General features: G+C 43.3%; 2 protein-coding genes across 6 annotated transcripts; one reads left to right on the top strand and one right to left on the bottom strand.

Moving 5' to 3' along the window:
- Nucleotides 1–5,114: 5,114 nt before the first annotated feature.
- Nucleotides 5,115–8,209, top strand: tbx16 (T-box transcription factor 16). Its single transcript, XM_071353220.1, has 9 exons — nt 5,115–5,219; nt 5,470–5,626; nt 5,753–5,855; nt 6,275–6,439; nt 6,571–6,717; nt 6,826–6,896; nt 6,988–7,076; nt 7,177–7,396; nt 7,510–8,209. The coding sequence occupies exons 1-9, from the start codon at nt 5,204–5,206 to the stop codon at nt 7,943–7,945; spliced, it is 1,404 nt and encodes a 467-aa protein (XP_071209321.1). The 5' UTR covers nt 5,115–5,203; the 3' UTR covers nt 7,946–8,209.
- Nucleotides 8,210–11,348: 3,139 nt separating this feature from the next.
- klhl22 (kelch-like family member 22) lies at nt 11,349–18,169 on the bottom strand. 5 transcript variants are annotated; one of them, XM_071353218.1, is made up of 9 exons: nt 17,612–18,169; nt 17,335–17,417; nt 16,012–16,298; nt 15,732–15,897; nt 15,329–15,640; nt 14,624–15,033; nt 13,452–13,644; nt 12,928–13,161; nt 11,349–12,817 (listed from the first exon to the last, which is right to left on the bottom strand). In XM_071353218.1, exons 3-9 carry the CDS (start codon nt 16,221–16,223, stop codon nt 12,488–12,490), a joined length of 1,857 nt encoding a protein of 618 aa, XP_071209319.1. In that variant the 5' UTR covers nt 16,224–16,298; nt 17,335–17,417; nt 17,612–18,169; the 3' UTR covers nt 11,349–12,487. The 5 variants fall into 5 exon arrangements, with proteins under 5 accessions (XP_071209319.1, XP_071209316.1, XP_071209320.1 ...); XM_071353215.1 differs by lacking the exon at nt 17,335–17,417; XM_071353219.1 differs by lacking the exons at nt 17,335–17,417; nt 17,612–18,169 and adding an exon at nt 17,092–17,176.
- Between the last annotated feature and the right edge of the window lie 8,744 nt (nt 18,170–26,913).

Genomic DNA, 26,913 nt, shown 5'->3' with positions numbered 1-26,913 from the left:
CCGCCACCACTGAAATGTACACCTTAGCTCTGAAAGTGACATGCTCACATTAGCCTTCCCTGTAAGCCTTTAAATCATGATTACCTAAAATATTCCACATCAAAATTGGTCCCTTCTCCATTTCCTGAAATAGACACACTCTTGTAATCACACAAAGAGCTGCGCCATCCTTGTTTTGATAGCTCATGACATGGCTCTGATAGGACTGATGCTGGGTGACTGGTAGTAAGCCCCTGCTGAAAAGCTCTCGAGAGGGAGACGGCACAAGAGGCCCTGGGAATATGCATGTGTCCTCAGAAGTACAAAGTGAGGAGAGCAACACTGAACCTGTGATTAATAACTCCTCAGCAACAATTGGTTTCACATATAAGGAGAGTGAAACCACATCACACTTCCTAAAGCTCAGAGTGCTACTAGCAGGCTGGCCCTCTATGCAGGGGGATTGGTGGAACCAGTTATGCATGTGGCATCTGTCTTTCCCCCCTCCAAAATAGCCTTTTAGAGTCAACGTGAGGACCTGTGCTGTGAAAATCCAATGCAGGTCTCTCTGAGTGGGTCTGTTGGAGTAATGGGAGAAATATACACTGACTCAACATAAGCTCTTTAAACTAGCGAGTCAATATTCTCACAGCCCAGGCTTTCTAGTTGTAAACCTCTCCTGTGGCCTGTTTAACTGCTATTCCTTAGAGGGATGTTTCTCTAGTTGCCAGGTTTAATACAGCTATTTCCAAAGGAAACTTTGGAACTTTATGGCCCTTTTAAGGTATCAAGATCAATTTTGAATGATTCTAGTATTTCTCACAAATGGGGTTCCATACGTATGGTCTCCCACATGATAACATAGGCTTCAGTAGAGGCTGCTGAGGGGAGGACAGTTCATAATAATGGCTGGAACAGAGTAAATGGAATGGAATCAAACACATGGAAACTATGTGTTTGATGTATTTGATACCATTCCACTGATTCTGCTCCAGCCATTACCACGAGCCCGTCCTCCCCAATTAAGGTGCCACCAACCTCCTGTGATAGGCTTATACAGATTCACAGACGCAAATTACAAAGACAATTGGGCTCACAATAATACTATGGAAACTTGGACCATACAATACTACCCCTGGAGGAACTGTATGCAATATGCACACATAAGCATACAATGAGAGACTGACTAATTGTATAGGGACTGTATGAAAACTGCTTGGTTTTGTAGAACAAAGCTGAGTGAGACATGTTTGTAGATCTATTGAGGGTATTTGAGGTACTTTAAGTGCCAGAGGAAGTGGAGATGAGGAGGAACTCTGCTGAAGTGCTGCGAATGGTTCTATGTTTAGCATTTGTTTAGCCTGTGGTAACAGAGGTGAATACAGGTGAATGCAGGAGGACACATAGCCAATGGACGCTTGTGGATTTGCCTGGAAGATGGCGATTGTGGAAGGGAGGGCTCCTTTGGAATGGAGGGGAGGTTGTGCCCAGCCTTCATTCTGTCTCTGCCTCTGTCTCTTTCAAGCTGTGGTGTCTTGGCCCTGTGGTGCTAACTGACTGTTAATTGCTGGCCCATACAGTGCCTCTCCGCATGGAGAAACTGTGGCCTGCAAGGGAAACTGCCCTAATGAGATTATCATTCGGAGCATTGTCCTGTCTAGACAGATCAATACACAACCCCGGGGCACTGCCTCCAGCCCCAACACCCAACCTGGCTCACCCCCAGGTAAGACTCACCTGGAGAAAGACACCGGTATTATTGTAAGTTATTACACCATTATAGGTTTATTGGTCCCTCACACACTCCTCACTTTCTCAGATGGAGAATGAGACATGGCAGAGACCCTGTTTGGACAAGATTAAGTCATTGTTTCAACCAATAGTGCAAATGATATACGTATGACACGTGTGTATTTTACAGTTATGTTATAACTGTGTTGGAAGAGTGACTCAAGATGGGATAGCATTTCTTACATTTTATTGTCGGAAGCACACAAGTTCAAAGTGAACAAGTTCATTCAACAGACTATTTTGATCATCATAAAAAAAAGGAATTAAAGCTACATTCAGCAAAAGTTACTGCTGTTCAATGGTAATTTCAATCAATGATATATACCCATTAATTTTGGAAGAATATAACTGTCTTACCCCATCAAACCCAAAATACAAGGTTACTACATTATTTGTAAACAATGTCTTTGTTAACAAGCTATATATAGCTTCAAATATGCTCAAAACTATAATGTTGATCTCATGAACTGTCACTCTATGAATGGTTAAATTTCTCCAGCCCCATCCCTCAGCATTATAGTAAACAAAGTGTCTGGGCTGGTGTTTGGCAAAAACATGAATTAAGGAATGTGACAAGGGTTGCAAAGGGAGGGTATATATACACTGCTCAAAAAAATTAAGGGAACACTAAAATAACACATCCTAGATCTGAATGAATGAAATATTCTTATTAAATACTTTTTTCTTTACATAGTTGAATGTGCTGACAACAAAATCACACAACAATTATCAATGGAAATCAAATTTATCAACCCATGGAGGTCTGGATTTGGAGTCACACTCAAAATTAAAGTGGAAAACCACACTACAGGCTGATCCAACTTTGATGTAATGTCCTTAAAACAAGTCAAAATGAGGCTCAGTAGTGTGTGTGGCCTCCACGTGCCTGTATGACCTCCCTACAACGCCTGGGCATGCTCCTGATGAGGTGGCGGATGGTCTCCTGAGGGATCTCCTCCCAGACCTGGACTAAAGCATCCGCCAACTCCTGGACAGTCTGTGGTGCAACGTGGCGTTGGTGGATGGAGCGAGACATGATGTCCCAGATGTGCTCAATTGGATTCAGGTCTGGGGAACGGGCGGGGTAGTCCATAGCATCAATGCCTTCCTCTTGCAGGAACTGCTGACACACTCCAGCCACATGAGGTCTAGCATTGTCTTGCATTAGGAGGAACCCAGGGCCAACCGCACCAGCATATGGTCTCACAAGGGGTCTGAGGATCTCATCTCGGTACCTAATGGCAGTCAGGCTACCTCTGGCGAGCACATGGAGGGCTGTGCGGCCCCCCAAAGAAATGCCACCCCACACCATGAATGACCCATCGCCAAACCGGTCATGCTGGAGGATGTTGCAGGCAGCAGAACGTTCTCCACGGCGTCTCCAGACTCTGTCACGTCTGTCACATGTGCTCATGTGCTCAGTGTGAACCTGCTTTCATCTGTGAAGAGCACAGGGCGCCAGTGGCGAATTTGCCAATCTTGGTGTTCTCTGGCAAATGCCAAACGTCCTGCACGGTGTTGGGCTGTAAGCACAACCCCCACCTGTGGCTGTCGGGCCCTCATACCACCCTCATGGAGTCTGTTTCTGACCGTTTGAGCAGACACATGCACATTTGTGGCCTGCTGGAGGTCATTTTGCAGGGCTCTGGCAGTGTTCCTCCTTGCACAAAGGCGGAGGTAGCGGTCCTGCTGCTGGGTTGTTGCCCTCCTACGGCCTCCTCCACGTCTCCTGATGTACTGGCCTGTCTCCTGGTAGCGCCTCCATGCTCTGGACACTACGCTGACAGACACAGCAAACCTTCTTGCCACAGCTCGCATTGATGTGCCATCCTGGATGAGCTGCACTACCTGAGCCACTTGTGTGGGTTGTAGACTCCGTCTCATGCTACCACTAGAGTGAAAGCACCGCCAGCATTCAAAAGTGACCAAAACATCAGCCAGGAAGCATAGGAACTGAGAAGTGGTCTGTGGTCACCACCTGCAGAACCACTCCTTTATTGGAGGTGTCTTGCTAATTGCCTATAATTTCCACCTGTTGTCTATTCCATTTGCACAACAGCATGTGAAATTTATTGTAAATCAGTGTTGCTTCCTAAGTGGACAGTTTGATTTCACAGAAGTGTGATTGACTTGGAGTTACATTGTGTTGTTTAAGTGTTCCCTTTATTTTTTGAGCAGTGTATATATATATATATACTACTGGAAACTTTCAAAGTTTACCAGTAAACTACCAGAATTTTGGTATCTTTCAAGGATTTTTATGTCCTTTTTATGTTTTGGAGTTCTCGAGTGGCGCAGCGGTCTAAGGCACAGTATCTCAGTGCTAGAGGCATCACTACAGACCCTGGTTCGATCCCGGGCTGTATAACAACTGGCCGTGATCAGGAGTCCCATAGGGCGGCGTACAATTGGCTCAGCATCGTCCGGGTTAGGGGAGGGTTTGGCCGGGGTAGGCCGTTATTGTAAAATAAGAATTTGTTCTTAACTGACTTGCCTAGTTAAATAAAGGTTAAATAAAAAATAATAAAAAATCATACACATAAAATTTCAATAATGCACAAAATAATAATTGTTGATTAGATGCTTTTTTAATTATTAGGTTATTTTCTCTTGAACCATATGGTCTATCTACTAGAAACTGATGGACAATATGGACACAGATACAAAAATGAATACTATATATGGATACATTTTTTTTACTGAAGTAATTATTGTTATTATTGATAATTCTGGAACATTATCAGTAGCTTTGCAACCCTAATTTTATCAGTAGCTTTGCAACCCTGACTTATATTTTGTGAGGGTTGATCTCATTTCCCTGAACTTGTATTAACTGTGTCAAATGAATTATAATGGCTATTTTACCACATTGCATGAGGACACTAAATGGACTTTCTGTGTGTGATTACGTCTGTGTGAATGATATTTACACAGATTTTGGTGCCGCTGCAGGCCCCGTTCTCCAGTGGGGAAGCCCGTCCATATTTGTTTAAAAGTCTCTTAGCAGTTAATAAAAATGCATTTCCTCCGTCCCCCTTCCTGTGGAGACGGTATCAAGGCCCTGTTAAGTCCCTTTGATTTCCACAACCCTCCAATCACAGTGGGACATTGACTCATCATTGTGCCACTTCAAAGCCTGGGAATGGCTCTCTCTTCTGGCCACTCCCACCCCTGGGATCTCCTTAAAAGTCAGGGACACCTTGTCCTCCAGTTGAACAGTTCTAGAGTGCCCGAAGTGATTGCTGTTAGAACACTATTGGACCTACCACCCCTCAATTTATGCTTCCGGCACCAGTGGAATATACTGAAAGCCCAAGACAGATGTGCAGCACCAAGGAGGGACTGTGAACTACTTTGGATATCACTGAACCAGTTTACTGATACATGATATTTTTTGGCGCACCTCTTCTTGTTGCACCAACTCGTCTAAAGAATGCAGTCCATCAGAGGTGAGTGTTGGTCCTCGAGCTCTTTTTTTGTCATCAAACCTCCCTTGGACTCCCAATGGACATCACACATTCAAGTCATAAGCTCTCATTGCCTATATCAATAGTTCGGGTTGTATTCTTAGTCTACTCTGGGTATATGAAATGTTCCTCTTTATCCCGGCATATTCAGTTCTCATCTTGCTCAGCTAGTCATCCATCAGTTTTGGTTTATGACTGCGTCTTAATGATGGTTTCCACATCTACATCTTAGACATGAAGTCCAACTTTATTGCTCCACCCTCGTCCTCTATTCCCGGTGGTCCCGACGCCTATCACCAAGGCAACATCAGAATGACTTTGGAGGACCCAGAACTCTGGAAGTCTTTCCATGAAATTGGAACAGAGATGATTATCACTAAACCGGGCAGGTAAGATAACCACAACTTCCAATTCTATCTGCCATGATCAATTACAATGTACTTGATCAAAAATGCTTCAAGAAGTAGCATTTTTTGGTGGGCTGTCATGATAATGATTATCCTTGTATTTTACAGGAGAATGTTTCCACACTGTAAAATCAACCTTTCTGGGCTGATGCCTTGTTCCAAGTACATCTTGCTGGTTGACATGGTTCCTGTGGATGGTTTCAGGTATAAGGTAAGAACCTTTAGCATGTTTGCACTTTAATACATATCCATTGTCTGTCATGAGCAAAATCATTGAAATCAGGGAGAATTTTACATTTAGAAATGACACAACCCTGGCTTGTAAAAAACAGTCTTGACATTAGCGATAGCTTTTCTCTAATGGCCAGCATCTCCAGACGAGATACAGCTCCACTCCACCCTCTGCTCATCACCCCTCTGACATTGGACATCACAGGGCATTATCTCTTCCTGTTGTTCTATCCCCTGCTGTTTTCCCCCTTCTCTCTGTGGGTGGTGCAAGCCAAACTATCACTCTCTCTTTTAGCCTCCTTAAAGTTAGGCAGGGATCCTCTGAAAATCACCTCACCCTCCTTGTATAACAGATAAACTTTGTTTATGTTTTAACTCAATTTCTTGGGCTCCTTCCAGTGGAATAAAGAGAAATGGGAAGTGGCTGGGAAAGCGGAGCCACAACCCCCTTGCCGGACGTACCTGCATCCAGACTCTCCAGCCCCTGGGAGCCACTGGATGAAACAGACCGTGTCCTTCCTCAAGCTCAAGCTTACCAACAACACCCTAGACCAACATGGCCATGTAAGAAGGCATTGTCAACCTCTGTAATAATAGATATAGACTTCTTCTATAGAGCACTGGCAAATTATTTAACTTTGATATTAAGTGTTGTCATTGTTCCAGTGACTAAACTAACTGTGCATCTCTATCAGATCATTTTGCACTCCATGCATCGCTACCACCCGCGTTTCCACATTGTCCAGGCAGACGACATGTACAGTGTACGCTGGAGTGTATTCCAGACCTTTACCTTCCCTGAGACCTCCTTCACCTCCGTCACTGCTTACCAGAACACTAAGGTCAGTCTCACTGCAGTCACTGGCAGAGCAGGGCACTACCCTTTATTTCCCCAAGCAAGCATCTGGTAACAAGGCACTATGTGTTTAAAGCAACTCTTTCTCCCCTAGATAACCAAGCTGAAAATCGACCACAACCCATTTGCGAAAGGCTTTAGAGACGAAGGAACTAATACAAAAAGGTAGAATAGTTACTATAACTATTGTTCTATTATATGCTTGTCTTGAATATAAGTTCACTGATGATCGGCCCTATTATCTTTCCCGCTGCAGGCGCGCTAACAGAAACCCAGCCTGCCCAGAGAAGAAAGCAAAGAAAATGGATTGTCTAAGCAGAGAGTCAGATGAGGACAGTCCTCCTGGTATTGGATTTCACCACTTGGTGACCAAATTACTCATCCCTTCATGTAGAAATTGTTATTCCCTGAGCTTAGTGGGTCTGATGTTATGTATGTTTTTCAGACTTCCGCAGGTCATCATTTGAGGGATATGAAGGAGAGCAGGCAGAACTCCCCAAAACCAAAGAGGAGGAAGTGGTGAAAGAGGAACGCTACTCCCCCTGGGGGCCTGAGAGGGAGCATGGCCACCACGTCCGGACAGATTCACCCCCTGGACCTGACGCCAGAGAAATGTACAATGCAGAGCAGCTAGTACCAGCCCCAGCTTCATACCAGCCTTACAGGTAGGCAGCACAGCATGCTATCTGTCATGTTCATTCTGCTGTATATCTCACTGCCACATTGTCATCAAAGCAGATAACACTGACCACCACCCTGCCTTCTCTTCTTTCCTCAGGTTCCATGAATACGGGAAGTCTCCATCTCCCTCCTCCAGCGTAGGCAGCAGCAACGGGGGTTCTGGACGGGCCAGCTTTGAGTCCAGAGTCTCTGATGTAGCCACAGTCCCAGAGCATGAGGCCTCCAAGCCCTCTACCCATGAGATCGGACCATCTCCCTGTGGCCCCCAGCCCTCTGCAGGACATCACCAGGACTACACAGGGGTTCTCAACATGGCCCAGGCAGGCAAGCCAGGGGTCCTCAGCCACCACATTTACACTCCTTACAGCGCCGAGCAGACCCTGGGCCAGTGGAGCGGCCCCAGCCCTGTCCAGTACCCTCCCCCTCACCACCTGCCCTCTGACTACAGTACCCCGGCTGTGCACCACGGATATCACCATGGCAATGTGGCTGAGTGGAGCCAGTACCCACTCTTCTCCTACTCGTGCTGGTGAAACAATTTCCTCAGTTTCTCCCAAAAGAGAAGGACTGCAGTCTCACAAGTGACTCAGCGAGACCTCATAAATGCTACTATGCCGTCATACCTGTGTTTCCTCTGTCCCAAGTCCAGCACCACACCCTGCTGACTGCTGATCCAGAGCACACAGCCATGCTACCGTATGCTGGGGCTGAAAGAGAAGGACCTGGGTCAGGAGAAACGCCAACCAGCAGAGAGAATAATGGAGTGGAACAGAGACAATATACTTCAGAATGACTTGCCAGAGTAGTGGTGTGGATTGGTCTGATATCCCAGCTGGCTTTAGGCCTAAGGCCTGAAAAATGTATGTGTTCTTCCCAGTGAAATGTGTGTTTATTGCTGAATTGTCTATTTATTTCATGTTTGGATTTCGTTTCTCCCTGGTAAATATTTTTGTAAAAAATAAAAACATTTTGTGTGTAATAAATTGCTTTACTGATATGTTAATGTCATCTGTATGGAATAAAAAGAAAATCAACAAGTTATAACTGTTTTTCACTGTTTACTTCAAAGCTAATGAAGCATACATTTTTTGGGGGCCTGGTGCATTATAGTGCATGACAATACAGTAGTCAACGCAACTTTTAAAAGCATTTTCCTTAACGTTTGTGGAGATCACATTAATGGTAAACTCTGCGCAGGTCGGCTCAAGCATAAATTACCTTTAAAAAAGTATGTCATAGCGCAATAACGCGCCTTGAACTGAATCTGGGCCTTGATCAATCTCCCTTGGGATATCAGGACGTTCCACTGGCTGTTTTCTATGAGTTCAGTTATCTCGGATTTGATTATTGCTGTCAGATTTTGAGGTCAAAATGGATGACAGTTATCTCGGATTTGATTATTGCTGTCAGATTTTGAGGTCAAAATGGATGACAGTTATCTCGGATTTGATTATTGCTGTCAGATTTTGAGGTCAAAAATCAAGTCCAGGTTGATAGGATATAGAATTAAGGATGGTACACTGTTATCCACACTCCATAACTTTGTTCATCTGTGTCTTTGCACTTTTGAAAATCACATAGCAACAGTTCCTACACTGGTGTTTGTATTTTACCTTTGAGACCTAACGAGGACCACACTCCGGTTTCCTTTGGCTCAGCATGCATTAAAGACCCTGCACTATTGTGCCTCTGGCCAGGGGAGTGACTTCACCTGCTGAGGTTTACCCACTTGCGTAATAAAACATGCCACGGTCATCTTTCTCCCTCTGAACGAGCGTTAAGAACATGAAAATTGGGGGCAGTTGGCTTCCTTTCACAGCAGCAAGCAGAGCAGCCTGATGGCTCTTTTTCACGGATGTCAGCTGCTAATGACTGCCGTAAAGCCGGGGAGGGAGGGTGGGAGTCGTCCTCCAGGGGACAATGCTGCCAAGGGCTTTTACTCAGCTCAATTCATTAGTAGGCTCTTTGTGACATTAGTGGGGCAAATCTTCGGCTCCCTTTCTCCCGCCCCTCTCCTGATGAACACTCACTCTACCCAGCTGATACATGATGCACATGTTGTTTACCCTATCTGACAGTGTTGGTGTCGGGAGAAGAATAGAGGACGTTCTGTATAAAGAAGGTCCCAATTTAACTTTAGAATTGATCTCCCATCTCAGTGAGTCATGTCACAGTAGTCATCCCAGTCATTACTGATTATTTGATGTGGGGGAAATGTGGTGGCAGAGAAGATCACTGTAATGAAATTAAAATATCCTGGACAGTCATAGATCGCTGGGGCCCCAGCTATCAAATGAGATCCAATCCAAGTGGGAGCACTTTGGAGCGAATTGCAACATTATTTGATCTATTCTCTGGTCTAGTAGAGATATGCCAGGAGCATATTCCATTCCCCATATTTTATTCTAGGAGGAGACGCTGAGTCAGCAGACTGTTGGTACTTGAGGGTGGGAAATGGTTGACTGAGGACAATACAGGAAGAAGATTTAAAAAAAAAAAAAGTTTAACTCCCCCAATATCCTGTTTGTGTTTTTTTTGTCAGGACAGGGCTATCAGAAGTACCACAGACATAAGTACGGGTATGCACAGCTACTGGAATTAAAAACAAATACTGATTTAAGAACACCTTTTCAATATACTAAATTGATTTACCATGATGAAAATGAACTTGGAAGTCAAAATACACAATGTTTTAGGTTCAATAACCAGAGTTCATAGGGAGTGCAGTGGAAAACGAAGTGACCTAGTGTTGCATAACTGTGACCCAAATCTCCACAAAGAATTACTCCCCCAGTGTTCTCATTTTACAAATAATATTAGATTAGCAAGCAACATCTGTGATGTTAAAGAACTGATAGGGCACTTGTCTTATTGGACGATAATCTAAATACTGTGCCCATTTCTACAGCCAAACAGCTATCAATGAACCGTCATACAGAACACATGCCCTGGGCTGTATAGTCGACTGAGATAATCAGAAGACAGGCTGATGATAGTTTACATCCATGCATGCTCCTTAACATGACCTAACTGGGTGGAGAAGTGTGATGTTCTGGGGGTTGGACTTAGGCCCGGCCCACTTCCTCCCCTGACAGATGTCAAATGGTCAGCAGGACCCTTTGTGCAGAGCTGCCTCCCCAGGTCTGTCCCAACCTTCCACTTTCATCACCAGCAGTAGGACAGGACAGGGCTCAGAGCACAAACACTTATCTTATGTAACAACCCCCAAGACACTCAGGTCCAACATTCCACTCTGCATAAACTGTTCAAGACAGCATCACCCAGGCAATTTCAGCATTTTAATAGCTCTGATAATGGACAAGCAAAGAGCTCTAAATCGACCTTAACTCTAAAGTGTGTAAAGGCCTCAGCTCTCTCTGACAATGCCAAATACGTGACATATGTCTTCATTATTCCCCAGGTGGTCAGTGGTGTCAGAATGAATAGATTGCTGTTTATGGACACCATGAAAACATAGCAGTTTGTGCGAGCTGAGCTGGATGTCCAAAAGAAGAGGGCACATCAGCAGACCAAAACGACACACCAGGGACTGGCATGACAGTGTGAAATAAAGAGGGAGGCACTGACTGGGGGATGATGGGGGTTTGCAGATGCAGATGAAACAGCCTTGGAGAAGAAAGCAGCAGTCAAGCTTCATAAAGTCAATGGGCTATAGGACCAAATGGAGAGGAACTAGCTGAGACTGGGAGGGATGAAGGATATAGGCAACAACAACCACGTTGAGAGGACAGACAACCACTCAGGCCTGGTCAATACCATGTAAATCTCAGTATATAGAAGAATTCCTTTGGACATAAAGGGAATTGCAAATAAATAAATGATTACTACATGAATTAGTAGTAATTATTCACTAAATCATTCTCTACAATTATTTGCTGCTCTGTAAAAAGTCACATATATAGTCAAACGGTTGTCTTGTGGTTTAGAATATGATCTTATTTTTATTACTGAGATGCAGGGTAAAATATTCTGGATGATTTCATGTGTACCAACTGTAGTATAATCACATGTTTACTACATCTTTATTCAAATCCACTGTCAACAATTAGTGACTTTTTTCATCAACAACAATTTGATAAACTGTGATAGAAGAGGCACATTATTAAAGGCCCATTTCCAACCAAACAAGAAACCCTGTCTTAAGTGTAACAGAGAAAACAAGGCACAGTGTGGAAATAAGACAAATTAATCATTATTCATTTTAAGTGCATGATGAGTAAATGCCATTCTCATGATATCATAGTAATAACCAGTGGTTATAAGGGTCAATATTGGAACATAAACCATGAATCAGGCTCAACAGAACTAGACAAACAGTTTCGGTTTCCAAGCTGGCAAATGAATGGCCTGTTTCCTTCACAAGTGCAACATTAAACAAATGAAATATTATATATCTAATGATACTGTAATAGCAAAGGTTATTATTAGGTCTAAAATGTCAAACTAAATATGAGATTATAGATTTTGTTAACCGTGATCACTTTCGAGTACTCCTCATCAAATTATTGCATAGTCAATGAATATCCCTCTGTGCCTCATTTGAACTGGGTGTAATGTTAAGTTGAAGAGCTGTGAAACATTTGTATGATTTTGTGGAGGAAGTGTTCCAAAAAAAGGCTATTTCTTTCTTCTCCTCTTTGTATAAAATAAAGGGGGAACAGCAGTGATAGACCAAAGTGGTAAAGTCACCTTAATCTGTCAATCTGGCAGACACACAAGCAGAAACGTCTTCAGGTCAAAGTGAGGGCAAGCTGCAAAGACGGGAGAAGGCCTACAGAAGTACAGATGTTGGAGCAACAACACAAGAGAAAGAGGCAAAAGGTTTTTGTTAACACTTTGGTTCAGAGGCACTCAGCGTGGTCAACATGCAGGGAGAGACTACCCTCCCATCACCACTGTATCAAACAAGCTAGGGAAATACCACATGGATTCATTCAGCCTTGCATGCAAAATAAAAGATTCAGCAAATAACAGATTCCCCTCAGATTCAGTTCAATGCCACCTCTGAACACCGCTCTAGTCTCCTCCTCCACAGTCAGGACCACGTCAGTCAGTCAGTCCTCAGAGTTGTCCAAATCCACCTCCTCCCAGGATGCCTTGGTGCGCTGCTCCCAGTTCTTGGCTTGATCAATCACAGCACGGGAGAGGAGGACCACGCAGGCTGCCAGGCCGGAGATACGGTCGTCGAATGCTGTCCCACTCTCCCAGAGGTCTGCCTCTGTGTTATACACGTGCACGTATTTCATACGGTTGCTCTTGTCATGAGAGCGCCCACCTAGTATGTAGATGAGGCTGCCGAGTACTGCCACACCGGGCTCCCCATGACCAGCTGGTAGAGGAGTCATCACAGACCAAGAGTTATCTGCTGGGCTGTAGCATGCCACCTGGATAAGAGACCAGTAACTTAGTACATTACTTTACATCTTAGCCTTTGTTGCATTACAAACTGTTGCTCAGTCACTTTGAATACCATTGGTAAGTGGAGGTACGGTACCTGGAGAACATCTCGGCGGTACCCGCGCTCATCATTGCTGCCACCAATGACATAGACTCGTCCATTGACAGCAGCCATACCATGCCATGCCCGCTCCACCGGCCCCTCTGCACACGCTGCCCACTGGTTGTGCTGGGGGTCATAACAGTAGGTCTCTCTCAGGTACGCCATTCCCCGCCGCCCACAAGTGACGTACATCTTGCCATCCAAGACTGCTCCGGCGTGTGCATACACCTAGAGGGAAGACTAGACTAGTATTCAGGCATAGGATGGGCACAACATAAAAAAATAAGAACAAAGGGCCACGGAATATCAAGAATAGCTCATTCAGGGAGGAAAACCATTCTCACAAATGGTGAATTGGTCCTACTTGTTGTTTATCTCAAGGGAAGGTTCCTCATAAATCCCCTTCTCCCTCCATACTTTGATACACTGACAAATATATATCAGTGAATATCTAGCACCCTCTTATGGACAATATGAGTGCATACTTAGAGGTTTTGCTCTTTATGACGTGATTGTACCTCTCTCCTGAGGGCTGCCACATATTCCCAGGTGTTGGTGTGTGGGTCGTAGCGTTCTACACACTCCAGTTCATTGCTGTAGTCGCGCCCCCCAATAGCGTAGATGTGTCCGTCCAGCACACACACACAGTGGTCTGCATGCTGCTGCTGAAGGGGCTTGATGGAGCACCAGATGTTGTGGCGAGGGTCATATCTGAGAGGAGGAGACAGTGCTTGAGATCAAATATCACGTCTTTTCATTAATTCATGTCAAATGTCAAAAAGAGGACATGCTAATTAATGGCAAAAAGAGGAATGCTAATTAATTGGCAATTAGTAATATTTTGAACGTACATTTTTGTGATATTTGTCATGCAAAATTATTGCAAAGTTTCAACTGCAGTGATTTAAATCCAAAGAAAAACAAGATTTCTGACTGTTACAAGGACAAATTAAGTCAGCAGTAAACAGACTTTTTTGAGGAAATGAGAGTTCAAATTCAATTACATGGGAACTCAACACAGAACAACTTATCAGTCAGATGGCATTTTGAGCTGACACCCGTCTGTTTTTATACATGTAGCCTACTCTTTTATGATAGGAATTCATATATATTTTTTAATTTACTAGACAAGTCAGTTAAGAACAAATTCTTATTTACATTGACGGCCTTGGGTTAACTGCCTTGTTCAGGGGCAGAACGACATACTTTTACCTTGTCAGCTTGGGGATTCAATCTAGCAACCTTGCCCAACACTCTAACCATTAGGCTACCTGCCGCCCCTATACTGCCCTACCAAGCAAAAAGGCAGTAACTGCACATTTGGTTGAAATTGAGTTAGTCATTTTTGCTACTTTAAATACATGCTTAATCAGGTGGACAAGTATCCTGCCTCTATTGTATTGTGTTTTGGAGAAAATGGGGGTCATTTTAGCAGTAACTGCATAAAGTTACTGTGAAACCAAGGTAAATAAAAGCATTTTTCTCCACGCTATGAGCAGTTATTGCCTTTTTGCTCAGTAGGGCAGAATACAGTTTTACTTCTATACAGTGGCTTCTTTCATTGTTAGACACTGCATTCTGCTCTGTATGGTAGATAGTTAAGAGAATCACACAGTAGATCATGACAGCAGGCCTAATGATCAGATCGATACTCTGTTAGAGTGGAACTGCCTATGCTATTGGGTCTCACCTCCAGCAGCGAGTCTCTGCACGAAAGCCGCTGGTGTTCTTGTCTCCCCCAATCAGATAGACAAAGTTGTTCAGCACAGCGATACCTTGGTTGGACATGCGGGGGGCCTGAGCAGCCGCGAGTGTCCTCCACTCACCCCAGCTAGGGTGATAGACCTGGAACAATTCTTCGCTCTCAGTCAGTGAGCCAGAGGAGAACATACCTCCGAAGCCAAGGATGCAGTTGAAGTTGGAACGGGGCTGGGTGAGGGGGCCCTGCAGGATGGGCTGCCAAAGCTCCTGCTCGTGGTAACGCAGTGCAGCTGCCACAAAGTCCTTCAGTGGACACTGATTCAGCCGCCCAAACAGTCTCTGCAACACCTGTTTGTCCATGAGGCAGAAACGCACTGCCTCGAGCATCCTCAGATTGTCCTGGGGGAGGGGGAGAATGAGTAATGGTACAGAACAGACTGTTCCACACATCCCTACACAAAGGCCCATCTGAGTTTGTTCATCTCTGATATCATGGTGCCATTCACTAGCCATGTATCTATACAAGCCTGGTGGTCAAACGTGACACAGCTTTCAAAGTTATTGAATTTTCATATAATACAAAATTGCCAGCGGAGGGCATGCATTCTTTTACTGCTTCTGATATACGGCAGTACCATGGGCAAACAGCCTCAAATGTCTCAAAGCGAGTGGCTGACTAACCGGCTGGCCTTACCTGGAGGGACACCTGATCTGTCTCCACCTGCTCTGGGCTGTAGTGGTAGTGCAAAGCTGCCTCGTACACCTCGTTCTCTGAGCTGACCTCCAGCTCGTCACTGCTCAGCACACTGAGAACCTTCTCTGGGGGAAGCTGGCGGTACACCTCTGTGCGAGAGAACGTCTGAATGTTCCTCAGGATGTAGGAGTGCACCTTGGCCCCCAGCTGCTGCAGCCCATACACATCAGCCAGCTTGTCAACTTCCAAGATGTTGCTGTCATCCAGCCAGGAAAAGAGGAAGTCACAGCAAAAGCCAATAACCTCCTCAATCTACAAAATATTAAATCCAAAGGTCACCGGGGGATACAGCCCAAGACATATATATGACTTTGATCCAAAGGACGCAAAAAAAAGAACATACCTGTACAAGAGTGGCAGCAAGCAGGACCTCCTGCACGTTGTCCAGGTCTAGCTCAAGCTCCGATGTGTAGATGAAGTCCAGAAGTTTGGTCATGGCAGTGTAGGTCACCCCATGCACTGGAATCTCTGTCAGCTGCGTCTCTCTGAGACCTCCAGCAAACATCCCTCTGGAGAAAACACAGGCATCGTTAGGGGAGAAATAGCCTCTCCCCAAAGCAAGACGAGGGGAGAACTGACTAAAGTCTTGCAGATGGAAAGTAGTGTCAGGCAGACAGGCCTACCTGAAGTAGTCACATGCGGCAGCCAGGAGGATACGATGGGCTTGGAGGGGCTTGCCCTCCACCATGAGCACTACGTCAAACAGGATGCCACCCTGCCTCAGGCCAAACAGCCCATCCAACAGGCTGCGGGAATGGGCACAACTTCGATATGTCTGGCGACCAGATGAGCTGGTGGGGCTCCCCATTTGGTTCAGCTCCCCATCATCGGCCATTGCTGATTATTCCTTGTCTCACATTAGGCACACTAGTACTAGCTAATACTCACTCTTCCCATGATGTTTCACATGCTGATGTGGTTGGGTGAGATGAAACATGAAAGGGAAAAATAAAGACAATCATGTAGCTACAGTTGCATAACTAGCTAGCTAACACCCCATGCACACATCATGCTAGATACTTCTTCCATTTATAATCATATATTAGGCCTATCTGAAGATCTAGCAAGACGAATGTAAATCACGAACTACACTGGTAGTAGTAGTGTGACAGACCACCAGGTTAATAGCTAGTTATCTAGCTAGTGAATAACATAATTGACTTCTTATGACTAGCTATATTGAATTCCTATGATTTCCTCTCTGATACCCATCACGACACCAACATAAACAGACATCACGTGACAAATGGTAGAGCTACCCAAAGATGGTCTAGCTATATACTGTATACTACCTAGCTAGTTCATGAGTCATTATTACACAAGCACGCTGTGTAGCAGAACTCTCGAAAAACAGACGTTTCGAACGTAGCAGCAAGCTAGCTAGCTAACATGAACACAGCTCTGCGATATCAGTCTTCTGCAATTACAAGTCGGTTGAAAAATAGTTAAGTTGTTTTCACTTTCGATTAGTTGAAACTAAAGCAATATTACCATTTGAACAATGTGGTTAAATAACTAGGGGGAAAAACAAACAAAATACCTAGCTAGCCAGCCGTGTTTACTGTTTCTTTCAGGTATTCATGCGCCCATTTCGTGTGAGGTCATTTCCGTGGACAATATTATTTCTGCGCGCACTAATGTCAGTGGATGATAAAGCATGACTATCTTAAATGTTTGTTTTACAGAAATAATGCATAGCGTACCTATTGTGCTGGATTTCACAGTGATTCGTGCTAATGTTGTGAAAGAAACTGAGGGGAGACTGTCACCTGTGCACTATACAGGGTATTATGTAATGTGAGTAGGCTTGTCTGAAATGTAAATTAAGCGACACAATATGTGATTGTCTCACTGAGATATAAAAGAACGGATAGCCTACAGGAAATGTACTTCTTGTTTGTGGCAGATGCGGAATAAATGTAACTTATGCCCATTAGTTGACTTACCAGAAGAGGGCGCTCTTTCCTCAAACAAACGTCCTCTCTATCAACCCTGTGTTCATGTCAATGGGTGTGTTCGAGCATTAAGCCTAGACAAAAATTGTCAGTGGGACACTAGTGATTTTCCAACAGCAAACCTCAAATCAGCACGGCAGTGTTAACATTGTTGATACAAGTGCTTCTTTATAAATGTCGAAATAAACTTTTCTATCACCCCATACCACACACTCACAAACTGAAAACAATGTGTGTACAATTTATTGGTTAGAGATGATTTGTATACCTTGTAGCTTCAGAATCGGGGCAAAGTTGGTTCCTGTTTCAGTCACGTTTTTGGCCAAGTTCGCATGCGTCAAACAAAAAACAACTTCTCATTTTGAATGGATCTTTTTGGTCAACATCCGGAAAAGAGCCATTCATTTGGTTCCCTGATTTGCATACTGCTACTACTGCTTTTTGAACTCCAGACAACGATTATCTGTGGATAAATTAGAAAAACATTCTGTGAAGATGTTAATTACTCACTGCAGGAACAATAGGTAGTGAGGAGAGCGACTCATTTTTCACGTTTCTTCATCCATTTCTATGCACTACTGAACGAAGACCCGTGTAGGAGCCAAATTAACTACTCTTTTAGGTGAAAGTATCTAAAAGATCCAGCTCATCGAAAAGACTTGGAATGCCCGTCCCTAAAAAAACACTCTAATGATTGGTTGACAAATAGTGCATCCAATAATGCAGGTGATGGCTGCATGGTAGCGACTTGAAGGTGACTTCATCAGAATCTGCATGACCTTTGATCACATGATTTTTGTAAAGTTCATGCAGTCGACGAGTAGTCGGATGTCGGACCATTTTTTTTGTCCATAATGCAACACACTTTAAAAGGTGGCGACCGACGATGGTCAACGTCTTGACAAAAGTGATCCGCTCAAACGCGCCCAATGGCTCTATTTTAGACAGGGCATTTTTGAGATTCTACCCATTTACTGGAGAATTTCCACAGAAATGTAAACAGAATGACATGCTTTTTATGATCACATGATGGAAGTCTGTTGGAGTGAACTTCTGTGGATTTAACTAATGTTTTTGTTACAAATGTAATTTAAAGAAAAAGAAAAACGGACATTTAGCTAGATCATTTCCAAAGAAAGAACCTGTTGCTTACAGCAAATATGGTGGTACAGTTATTGTGGACTGTAATCAACCTGGCAACTTTGTATGGCAAATGATATTCACATCCATGTTTACTGTGTTATGAATACCAATGTTCCCAGCTGCCTCCATTGGATTCAAGACAGAAGTTGCCATTTCTATTTCACATCCAGAGTCCAGACTATATCCCTTGAGATCTCATCAAGTTCCCACAGAGCTAAAGGTTCATTCTATATATGTCACATCCTCAATCTCTCATGACAAATATGTTCTCTAATCTCCATTTTACTGATCAATGTAACTGGAGAGAGATTTATTTATGTTTTATTTGAATGGTCAGTCAGTGGTCATGGTCAGTCAATGCAATGTTTGTAATGATAATGATTAACAATATGGCCTGTACACAATCTGAATTCATAAGTGCAATATCAATACTGCATGTATTAGTCATGTATTAGTTGGATCACAAATGTAAATAAATACTTTTAATTTCAGAAAGATTTTATCAAACTGTTTAGACATTGTAGGTTGTTCTAGCTTGATAATGAGAGCTCAGCTCTGCACAAGCTCATACAGAGGTTTCCTAAGGCTGCTTGTCCTGTTGTATCAAGGTATTATTGCTTTGGTTTTACAATCTCATTCATCTTCTGGGGAAGCTTTCATTTGCATACAGTTTACATTGTTTCCTGACATGTGAGACAGACATTTTCCAACTGATTTGGCATAATCCATCATTTAGTTCTAGCCCTCAAACAAAGTCCTCATCTGGTATATTTCTTTCTTCAGCACATGTCCCTATGCTTACTTTATTCTTAGTTTAAGCATGTATCAATGTAATCACAGCTCTTATCAGTTGTATTACCATTTATTTTCCCATGGCCTTGATTATGCCATTGCTTTCCCAGACATAATGCTATTTATACTCCGTCCTATGTCCTATTCTTGTGTGCTATGCGAGAGAGTTAGTACACTGGTAAAATTAAACCATTGTTTAATCAGGAACAGAATCACCAATGACAGAAGGGTACATGATTTTGTCAACATGAGGCAATTGTAATCTGTTTGTCTGTGTGTCAATTGTCAGGTTATCTCGCAGTGAAATTAGAACAAATGATGTTTCACAAAGAGACATTTATAATGTATTTTCCAAAGATAACCATTGCTCCATTCATCCTGATTGTGAAATGTTGGCTCATTATGTTCAGCCTCTGACTACGGTCTGTGGTTTACAAAGATTGATGGCAATCCAAAGGTTTGCTGTATCAGGAAGCACAAACATTGTATGCTACATGTAAACAGTTATGATTATTAAATGCTCACTGGTTTGAAATAATGACACCTTAATTTAATTTTTGTACAACACAGTACACAACACCATACATGTTGGTGGTCTTCAATTGTTGGTGGTCTTCAACCTTATCAGCACACTGGTTGGTTCTCTGTCTCATTTGATCCATTTCCTTCCCACCTCTCATCCTCTCACTGTAACAGCTTGACACAGTCTTCTGTGTCACCATCTATAGTTGTAGGAAGAGAGGCCAGAGGTAACAGAGGGCATTGCAAAGTATCCTGTCAACCAATATTCCAGCCAATAGACCCACAGGCAATGTGGTAGATGTTATTCATAGATTTGAGATGGCTTGAGTTGGCCCACAAAAATCCATGTCACATTAATAAATGATGTTATGCTGATTGCATTGAAACTGAAAGGTGAAGCCGATGCAGCTCCACTGGATGGATCTGCCTTTCTCACAGGTGGTTGATTGAACAGTGCTTGAATAATTACTTTAGAATTATATGGGTTGACATTGGTCCTGGCTTGGCTGTGTCAAACACTTCAGCAAAATAAAGTAATTCTGAAAGTCAGACTACTAGACCGAGGAGAGGACTCTAATGTTATCATGGCGTTTGGCTTCTCCCTCGTCTTATTGTTTTATTTGACTTGTGAGAATGTGGACAGGTTGTTGTCGTCGGGCCTGTCTCAAGGTCATATGTCTGGCAGAGTCATTAATGAGAGTACAGTCCAACCAAGCTGGTAAAAATATCATCAGTTGTCAGGAAGGGCAGTTCAGCTTGTGTACAGATGCAGTTGTTGTTGGAAAATAACTGTACAAGTGAAAGCTATAGGAACAGTGAGCCAGAGATCAATTACATTCAACTTCAAGGCTATTTATTTGGCAGATGCTTTCCAACAAAATAAGCCATTGTTTGAGCTATTAACTGCCAATTGCTTTGCAAAATGTTCAACGTTTTGTGCTGAAACTACTATCTCTTGTAACCATGTGGATAATGAACACCTACTGTATAGAATGCCCTTCAGCCAATCAGATTGGATTATTTAACAAAGTTATGGTATAAGAATATAATGGCGCTATAGAGACTGTAAATCTGTGAAGTGTCTGTCACTGTTCACAAAGTGTAAATTCTGGAAATAAAGGGCTGGTTTCCAGGACACAGATTAAGCCTGATCCAGGACAAAAAAAAGCATTTTTAATGGAGAATCACCATTGATCTCGCTTTTTAGTCCAGGATTAGGATTAATCTGTGTCTGAGAAAACACCCCAGAAAGTTAATCTATTCATAATAGGCAACTACGGCATGCAAAGAAAATGATCAATTTCACATAATGATTGTCTGTCAAAATATTGCTATCATCAGGTCCTCAAGCCTTTACAAGTTCTGGTGAAAATAGTAGAGGAGTCTGCAGCATCACCTGCCAGTTAAACATACAATAGAAAGTAATGAGGCGTATTACTAAGGCTTGTTGAAAGGCGGGTGAACCAACCGCGCTTTCCTCTACAACACGGTGCGACTATATTTCAGTATTTGACTGCGAAGTCTGAGGAACTGGCAGATCTGTGGACAATACAACTGATTAGCACAGGACAGGTGGGTACCAGCACTGCCATTCACACACAGTCTTCAAGCCATAGAAGATGGTTTCCATGCAAACTAGTCACCCGTGTACAGGAGAGTTGGCATAAGGACCCAGTATTACTGTACATTAGAACCCATGTTCAGTATCAATCAGTCACTGAACCCGCCAACCATCTCTACTTTTAAATGTTGTAACGTCTTGTGTATCTGAAGATCAGTGGAGGCTGCTGAGGGGAGAACGGCTCATAATAATGGCTGAAATCGAGTCAATGGAATGGCATCAAACACATGGTTTCCATGTGTTTGATACCATTCCACTTATTCTGCTCCAGCCATTACCACGAGCCTGTTCTCCCCAATTAAGTTGCCACCAACCTCCTGTGCTGAAGATCCATATTTGAAAGTCATTGACCTGGTCCACTGATGATTTTAGCAAATAGGCCTAGTCTAGTGCTCATTTGTTTCACGGAGTGGAATGATTGGAATGAATAAACAGAGCCCAATATGCTTTACAATGGACCAATTTTCTTCCCTGTGGTGGTGTAAATCAGAGGAATGGTTAGGTAGAGACTGAAGTATGACCCTGGCAGCTGCAATTTTGCTGTGACTGCTCGGTGATTACGAATGTGCAATCAATTCTCCTCCACAACGAGATCCTATAATACAACAGCTCAGAGGACCAGTGTTTGATGAAGCCTACTCTGTCTCAGCTGGCTTTCTCCGAGTGATACATAATTCTCTCCCTCCAAGTTATAAACTGTGGGCTTTTCCTCCTCTTTTACTGGGCCATATCAGTCTTGATTTGGACAGATGCATTTGCTACATTTGTCATTGTCATAAATCATTGTGTAAAAACAACTTCTGTTTATCACGGGTATTCTTCTGGAAATAGCTATGGTATCTGTTTAAAAAAACATTTACAGTTTTTTGTTCCGTGTTTAAACTATTGGAATTACTTATCTCTTTAAACTAAATTCACAAAAAGTCAGTTCAAGTAAATATTTGAAACAATGTCTGACCTGAGTGTTTTTGACACAAGCCATCATGCAGAACTATGGTAGCTCACAGGCTCCAGATGATAGAAATAACAGTACTGCTGTCTTAGTCTCTCTGCTGTGTGTGCTCCTTTGGTTAGCTTAGAGGTCAGTAGCAGAGGTTAGTGTCAGCTTTGGAAAGGCTAGGACATTTCCATGACTCACAGCGGAGTCAAAGCCAGGAGAGGGGCAACTGTAAAGATCAGAGCCATCGAATGTAAGAACGCACAAACACTTCTTCCAACAACAACAAGCTTGATGGCTCATGGTGAATATATTCACATCTGAGGAAGTTTGTGGGATTGTCTACTCAGTCCCCTCTTGTAGTATTTCGTAGAAGATAATCAGATTGTCAAGTGAGGAAGAAGACAAGGTTTTGACACTACTTTAACAAACCTAACACAATTTTAAATCTAATCGCTGGCGGTAGCACTATAGGTCTGGGTAGTGTCAGAAATATTTTTGCTATTTTCACAGCTGGAATTATGAGTGCAATAGCCGGTGGTGGTTGAAAAGGCTGGGTTTTGATGAATAAACAAGTAGGTGTGATGAGGGCTTGGCCACTCACTGGCCAATCAACACGCTTCATGCCTTAATACTGCATGCAAGTTCTGTAGGTTATTGATTGTCTTTGCTTTATCATATACTCCAATTCGGCCATGGGCACGGAATATTCTTGTCCTGATCCATTGTGGATTGATACTACAGTTGATTAAATAGCATAGGCTACAGTAAAGTGTAATAACAACAGTTCAACAAAAAAATCCAGCGTTTGCTCAATAATGTTTGGAGTGTTGGCAGTCAACATTGTTGTAATTGGCTTCAACCAGCCAAGACTTGCCTTCATAAAACGCATCACGCTTCTCCTTAATAAAAAATATTAGGCTCCCAAAAATGGTATTGTATGTGTGAGGCACGTCCTTAATAAGCAAAATATAGCCTAGGTCTACCTTTGATACTGCATTATTGGACCAAATAATTTAAAGGGGCAAAAAAAACAGAGGCATGGGTCTGGAGAATCATCCATGATATTGAAATGATAGTTTTACCCATGTTTTGAGGCTAGAGTGTTTGTTTACATTTACTTTGTTGACAAAAATTGGCATAAAACAAGCTTATATTTTGGGTTCTGATGGGGTGCGACAGTTGAACTAAACTCATGAGGCATTTTCACGTTTCACGTCTAGAATCAATGGGTACATACAATGGTATGTGGACACCCCTTCAAATGAGTGGATTTGGCTATTTCAGCCACACCCGTTGCTGACAGGTATATAAAATCGAGCAGACAGCCATGCAATCTCCGTAGACAAACATTGGCAGTAGAATGGCCTTACTGAAGAGCTCACTGACTTTCAACGTGGCCTCATCATAGGATGCCACCTTCCCAACAAGTCAGTTCGTCAAATTTCTGCCCTGCTAGATCTGCCACAGTCAACTGTAAGTGCTGTTATTGTGAAGTGGAAATGTCTACAACAAAGGCTCAGCCATGAAGTGGTAGGCAGAACGGGACCGCTGAGTGCTTAAGTGCGTAGCGCGTAAAAATCGTTTGTCCGAGTTCTAAACTGCCTCTAGAAGCAATGTCAGCACAAGAATCGTCGGGAGCTTCATGAAATGGGTTTCCATGGCCGAGCAGCCGAGCAGCCGCACACAAGCCTAAGATCACCATGCGCAATGCCAAGCGTCGGCTGGAGTGATGTAAAGCTCGCCACCATTGGAGCAGTGGAAACGCGTTCTCTGGAGTGAATCATGCATCACCATCCGTCAGACAAATCTCAGTTTGGCGTTTGCCAGGAAATCGCTACCTGCCCCAATGCATAGTGCTAACTAACGTTTTATGGAGGATTATTGGTCTGGGGCTGTTTTTCATGTTTCGGGATAGGCCCCTTACTTCCGGTGAAGGCAAATCTTAACGCTACAGCATACAATGACATTCTAGATGATTCTGTGCCTCCAACTTTGTGGCAACAGCTTGGGGAATGACTTTCCTGTTTCAGCATGTCAATGCCACCATGCACAAAGCAAGGTCCATACAGAAATGGTTTGTCGAGATCGGTGTGGAAGAACTTGACTGGCCTGCACACTGCCTGGTATGGCAACTGCTCTGCATCTGACCGTAAGGAGCTACAGAGGGTGGTGCGTACGGCCCAGGAGCGCCAAGTATAGTACCAAAAGGCTCCTTAACAGCTTCTACCCCCAAGCCATAAGACTGCTGAACAATTAATTCACCCGGACTATTAACATTGACCCCCCCCCCCCCCCCCTTTGTTTTTTTTACACTGCTGATACTCGCTGTTTACTATCCATGCATAGTCACTTTACGAATTACCTTGACTAACCTGTACATTGCACATTGACTCGGTACTGGTACCACCTATATACAGTGGGGAGAACAAGTATTTGATACACTGCCGATTTTGCAGGTTTTCCTACTTACAAAGCATGTAGAGGTCTGTAATTTTTATCATAGGTACACTTCAACTGTGAGAGACGGAATCTAAAACAAAAATACAGAAAATCACATTGTATGATTTTTAAGTAATTAATTTGCATTTTATTGCATGACATAAGTATTTGATACGTCAGAAAAGCAGAACTTAATATTTGGTACAGAAACCTTTGTTTGCAATTACAGAGATCATACGTTTCCTGTAGTTCTTGACCAGGTTTGCACACACTGCAGCAGGGATTTTGGCCCACTCCTCCATACAGACCTTCTCCAGATCCTTCAGGTTTCGGGGCTGTCGCTGGGCAATACGGACTTTCAGCTCCCTCCAAAGATTTTCTATTGGGTTCAGGTCTGGAGACTGGCTAGGCCACTCCGGGACCTTGAGATGCTTCTTACGGAGCCACTCCTTAGTTGCCCTGGCTGTGTGTTTCGGGTCATTGTCATGCTGGAAGAGCCAGCCACGACCCATCTTCAATGCTCTTACTGAGGGAAGGAGGTTGTTGGCCAAGATCTCGCGATCCATGGCCCCATCCATCCTCCCCTCAATACGGTGCAGTCGTCCTGTCCCCTTTGCAGAAAAGCATCCCCAAAGAATGATGTTTCCACCTCCATGCTTCACGGTTGGGATGGTGTTCTTGGGGTTGTACTCATCCTTCTTCTTCCTCCAAACACGGCGAGTGGAGTTTAGACCAAAAAGCTCTATTTTTGTCTCATCAGACCACATGACCTTCTCCCATTCCTCCTCTGGATCATCCAGATGGTCATTGGCAAACTTCAGATGGGCCTGGACATGCGCTGGCTTGAGCAGGGGGACCTTGCGTGCGCTGCAGGATTTTAATCCATGACGGCGTAGTGTGTTACTAATGGTTTTCTTTGAGACTGTGGTCCCAGCTCTCTTCAGGTCATTGACCAGGTCCTGCCGTGTAGTTCTGGGCTGATCCCTCACCTTCCCCATGATCATTGATGCCCCACGAGGTGAGATCTTGCATGGAGCCCCAGACCGAGGGTGATTGACCGTCATCTTCAACTTCTTCCATTTTCTAATAATTGCGCCAACAGTTGTTGCCTTCTCACCAAGCTGCTTGCCTATTGTCCTGTAGCCCATCCCAGCCTTGTGCAGGTCTACAATTTTATCCCTGATGTCCTTACACAGCTCTCTGGTCTTGGCCATTGTGGAGAGGTTGGAGTTTGTTTGATTGAGTGTGTGGACAGGTGTCTTTTATACAGGTAACGAGTTCAAACAGGTGCAGTTAATACAGGTAATGAGTGGAGAACAGGAGGGCTTCTTAAAGAAAAACTAACAGGTCTGTGAGAGCCGGAATTCTTACTGGTTGGTAGGTGATCAAATACTTATGTCATGCAATAAAATGCTAATTAATTACTTAAAAATCATACAATGTGATTTTCTGTATTTTTGTTTTAGATTCCGTCTCTCACAGTTGAAGTGTACCTATGATACAAATTACAGACCTCTACATGCGTTGTAAGTAGGAAAACCTGCAAAATCGGCAGTGTATCAAATACTTGTTCTCCCCACTGTATATAGCCTTGTTATTGTTATGTAATTTTCTTGTGTTACTTTTTGATTTTATTTATTTATTTTCACTTTAGTTTATTTAATAAATATTTTCGTAACTATTTCTTGAACTGCATTGTTGGTTAAGCATATCACTGAATACTGTTGTATTCAGCGCATGTGACAAATAACATTTGATTTGATTTGATTGAACACATTTGGGATGAATTGGAACGCAGACTGCAAGCCAGGCTTAATCGCCCAACATCAGTGCCCAACCTCACTAATGCTCGTGGCTGAATCGAAACAAGTCAAAACATATTTAACCCCATACTTCCATTCATTTGTATGGATTACCTTTAGATGAGTCCCGTGACATTGTGGGGGTCGTGAGAGTCTCCTCTTTCTACAGTAGGGTCATATTAGTTTGTAGCCAAAACGGTTTGGATGCTACAGAAGTTTTTGTGAGAAGACCGATTTTCTGGATGTCTCAGCAGATATGACTGAGATGCAGACCATGCAAAAAAAAACAGATATCTCTAGCATAAACAGCC

This window comes from Salvelinus alpinus, chromosome 19 (assembly GCF_045679555.1).
Source record: "Salvelinus alpinus chromosome 19, SLU_Salpinus.1, whole genome shotgun sequence".
Classification (NCBI taxonomy): domain Eukaryota; kingdom Metazoa; phylum Chordata; class Actinopteri; order Salmoniformes; family Salmonidae; genus Salvelinus; species Salvelinus alpinus.
Note: the sequence above shows the minus strand (reverse complement) of the source record. Positions and strands in the feature narration are given on the sequence as shown.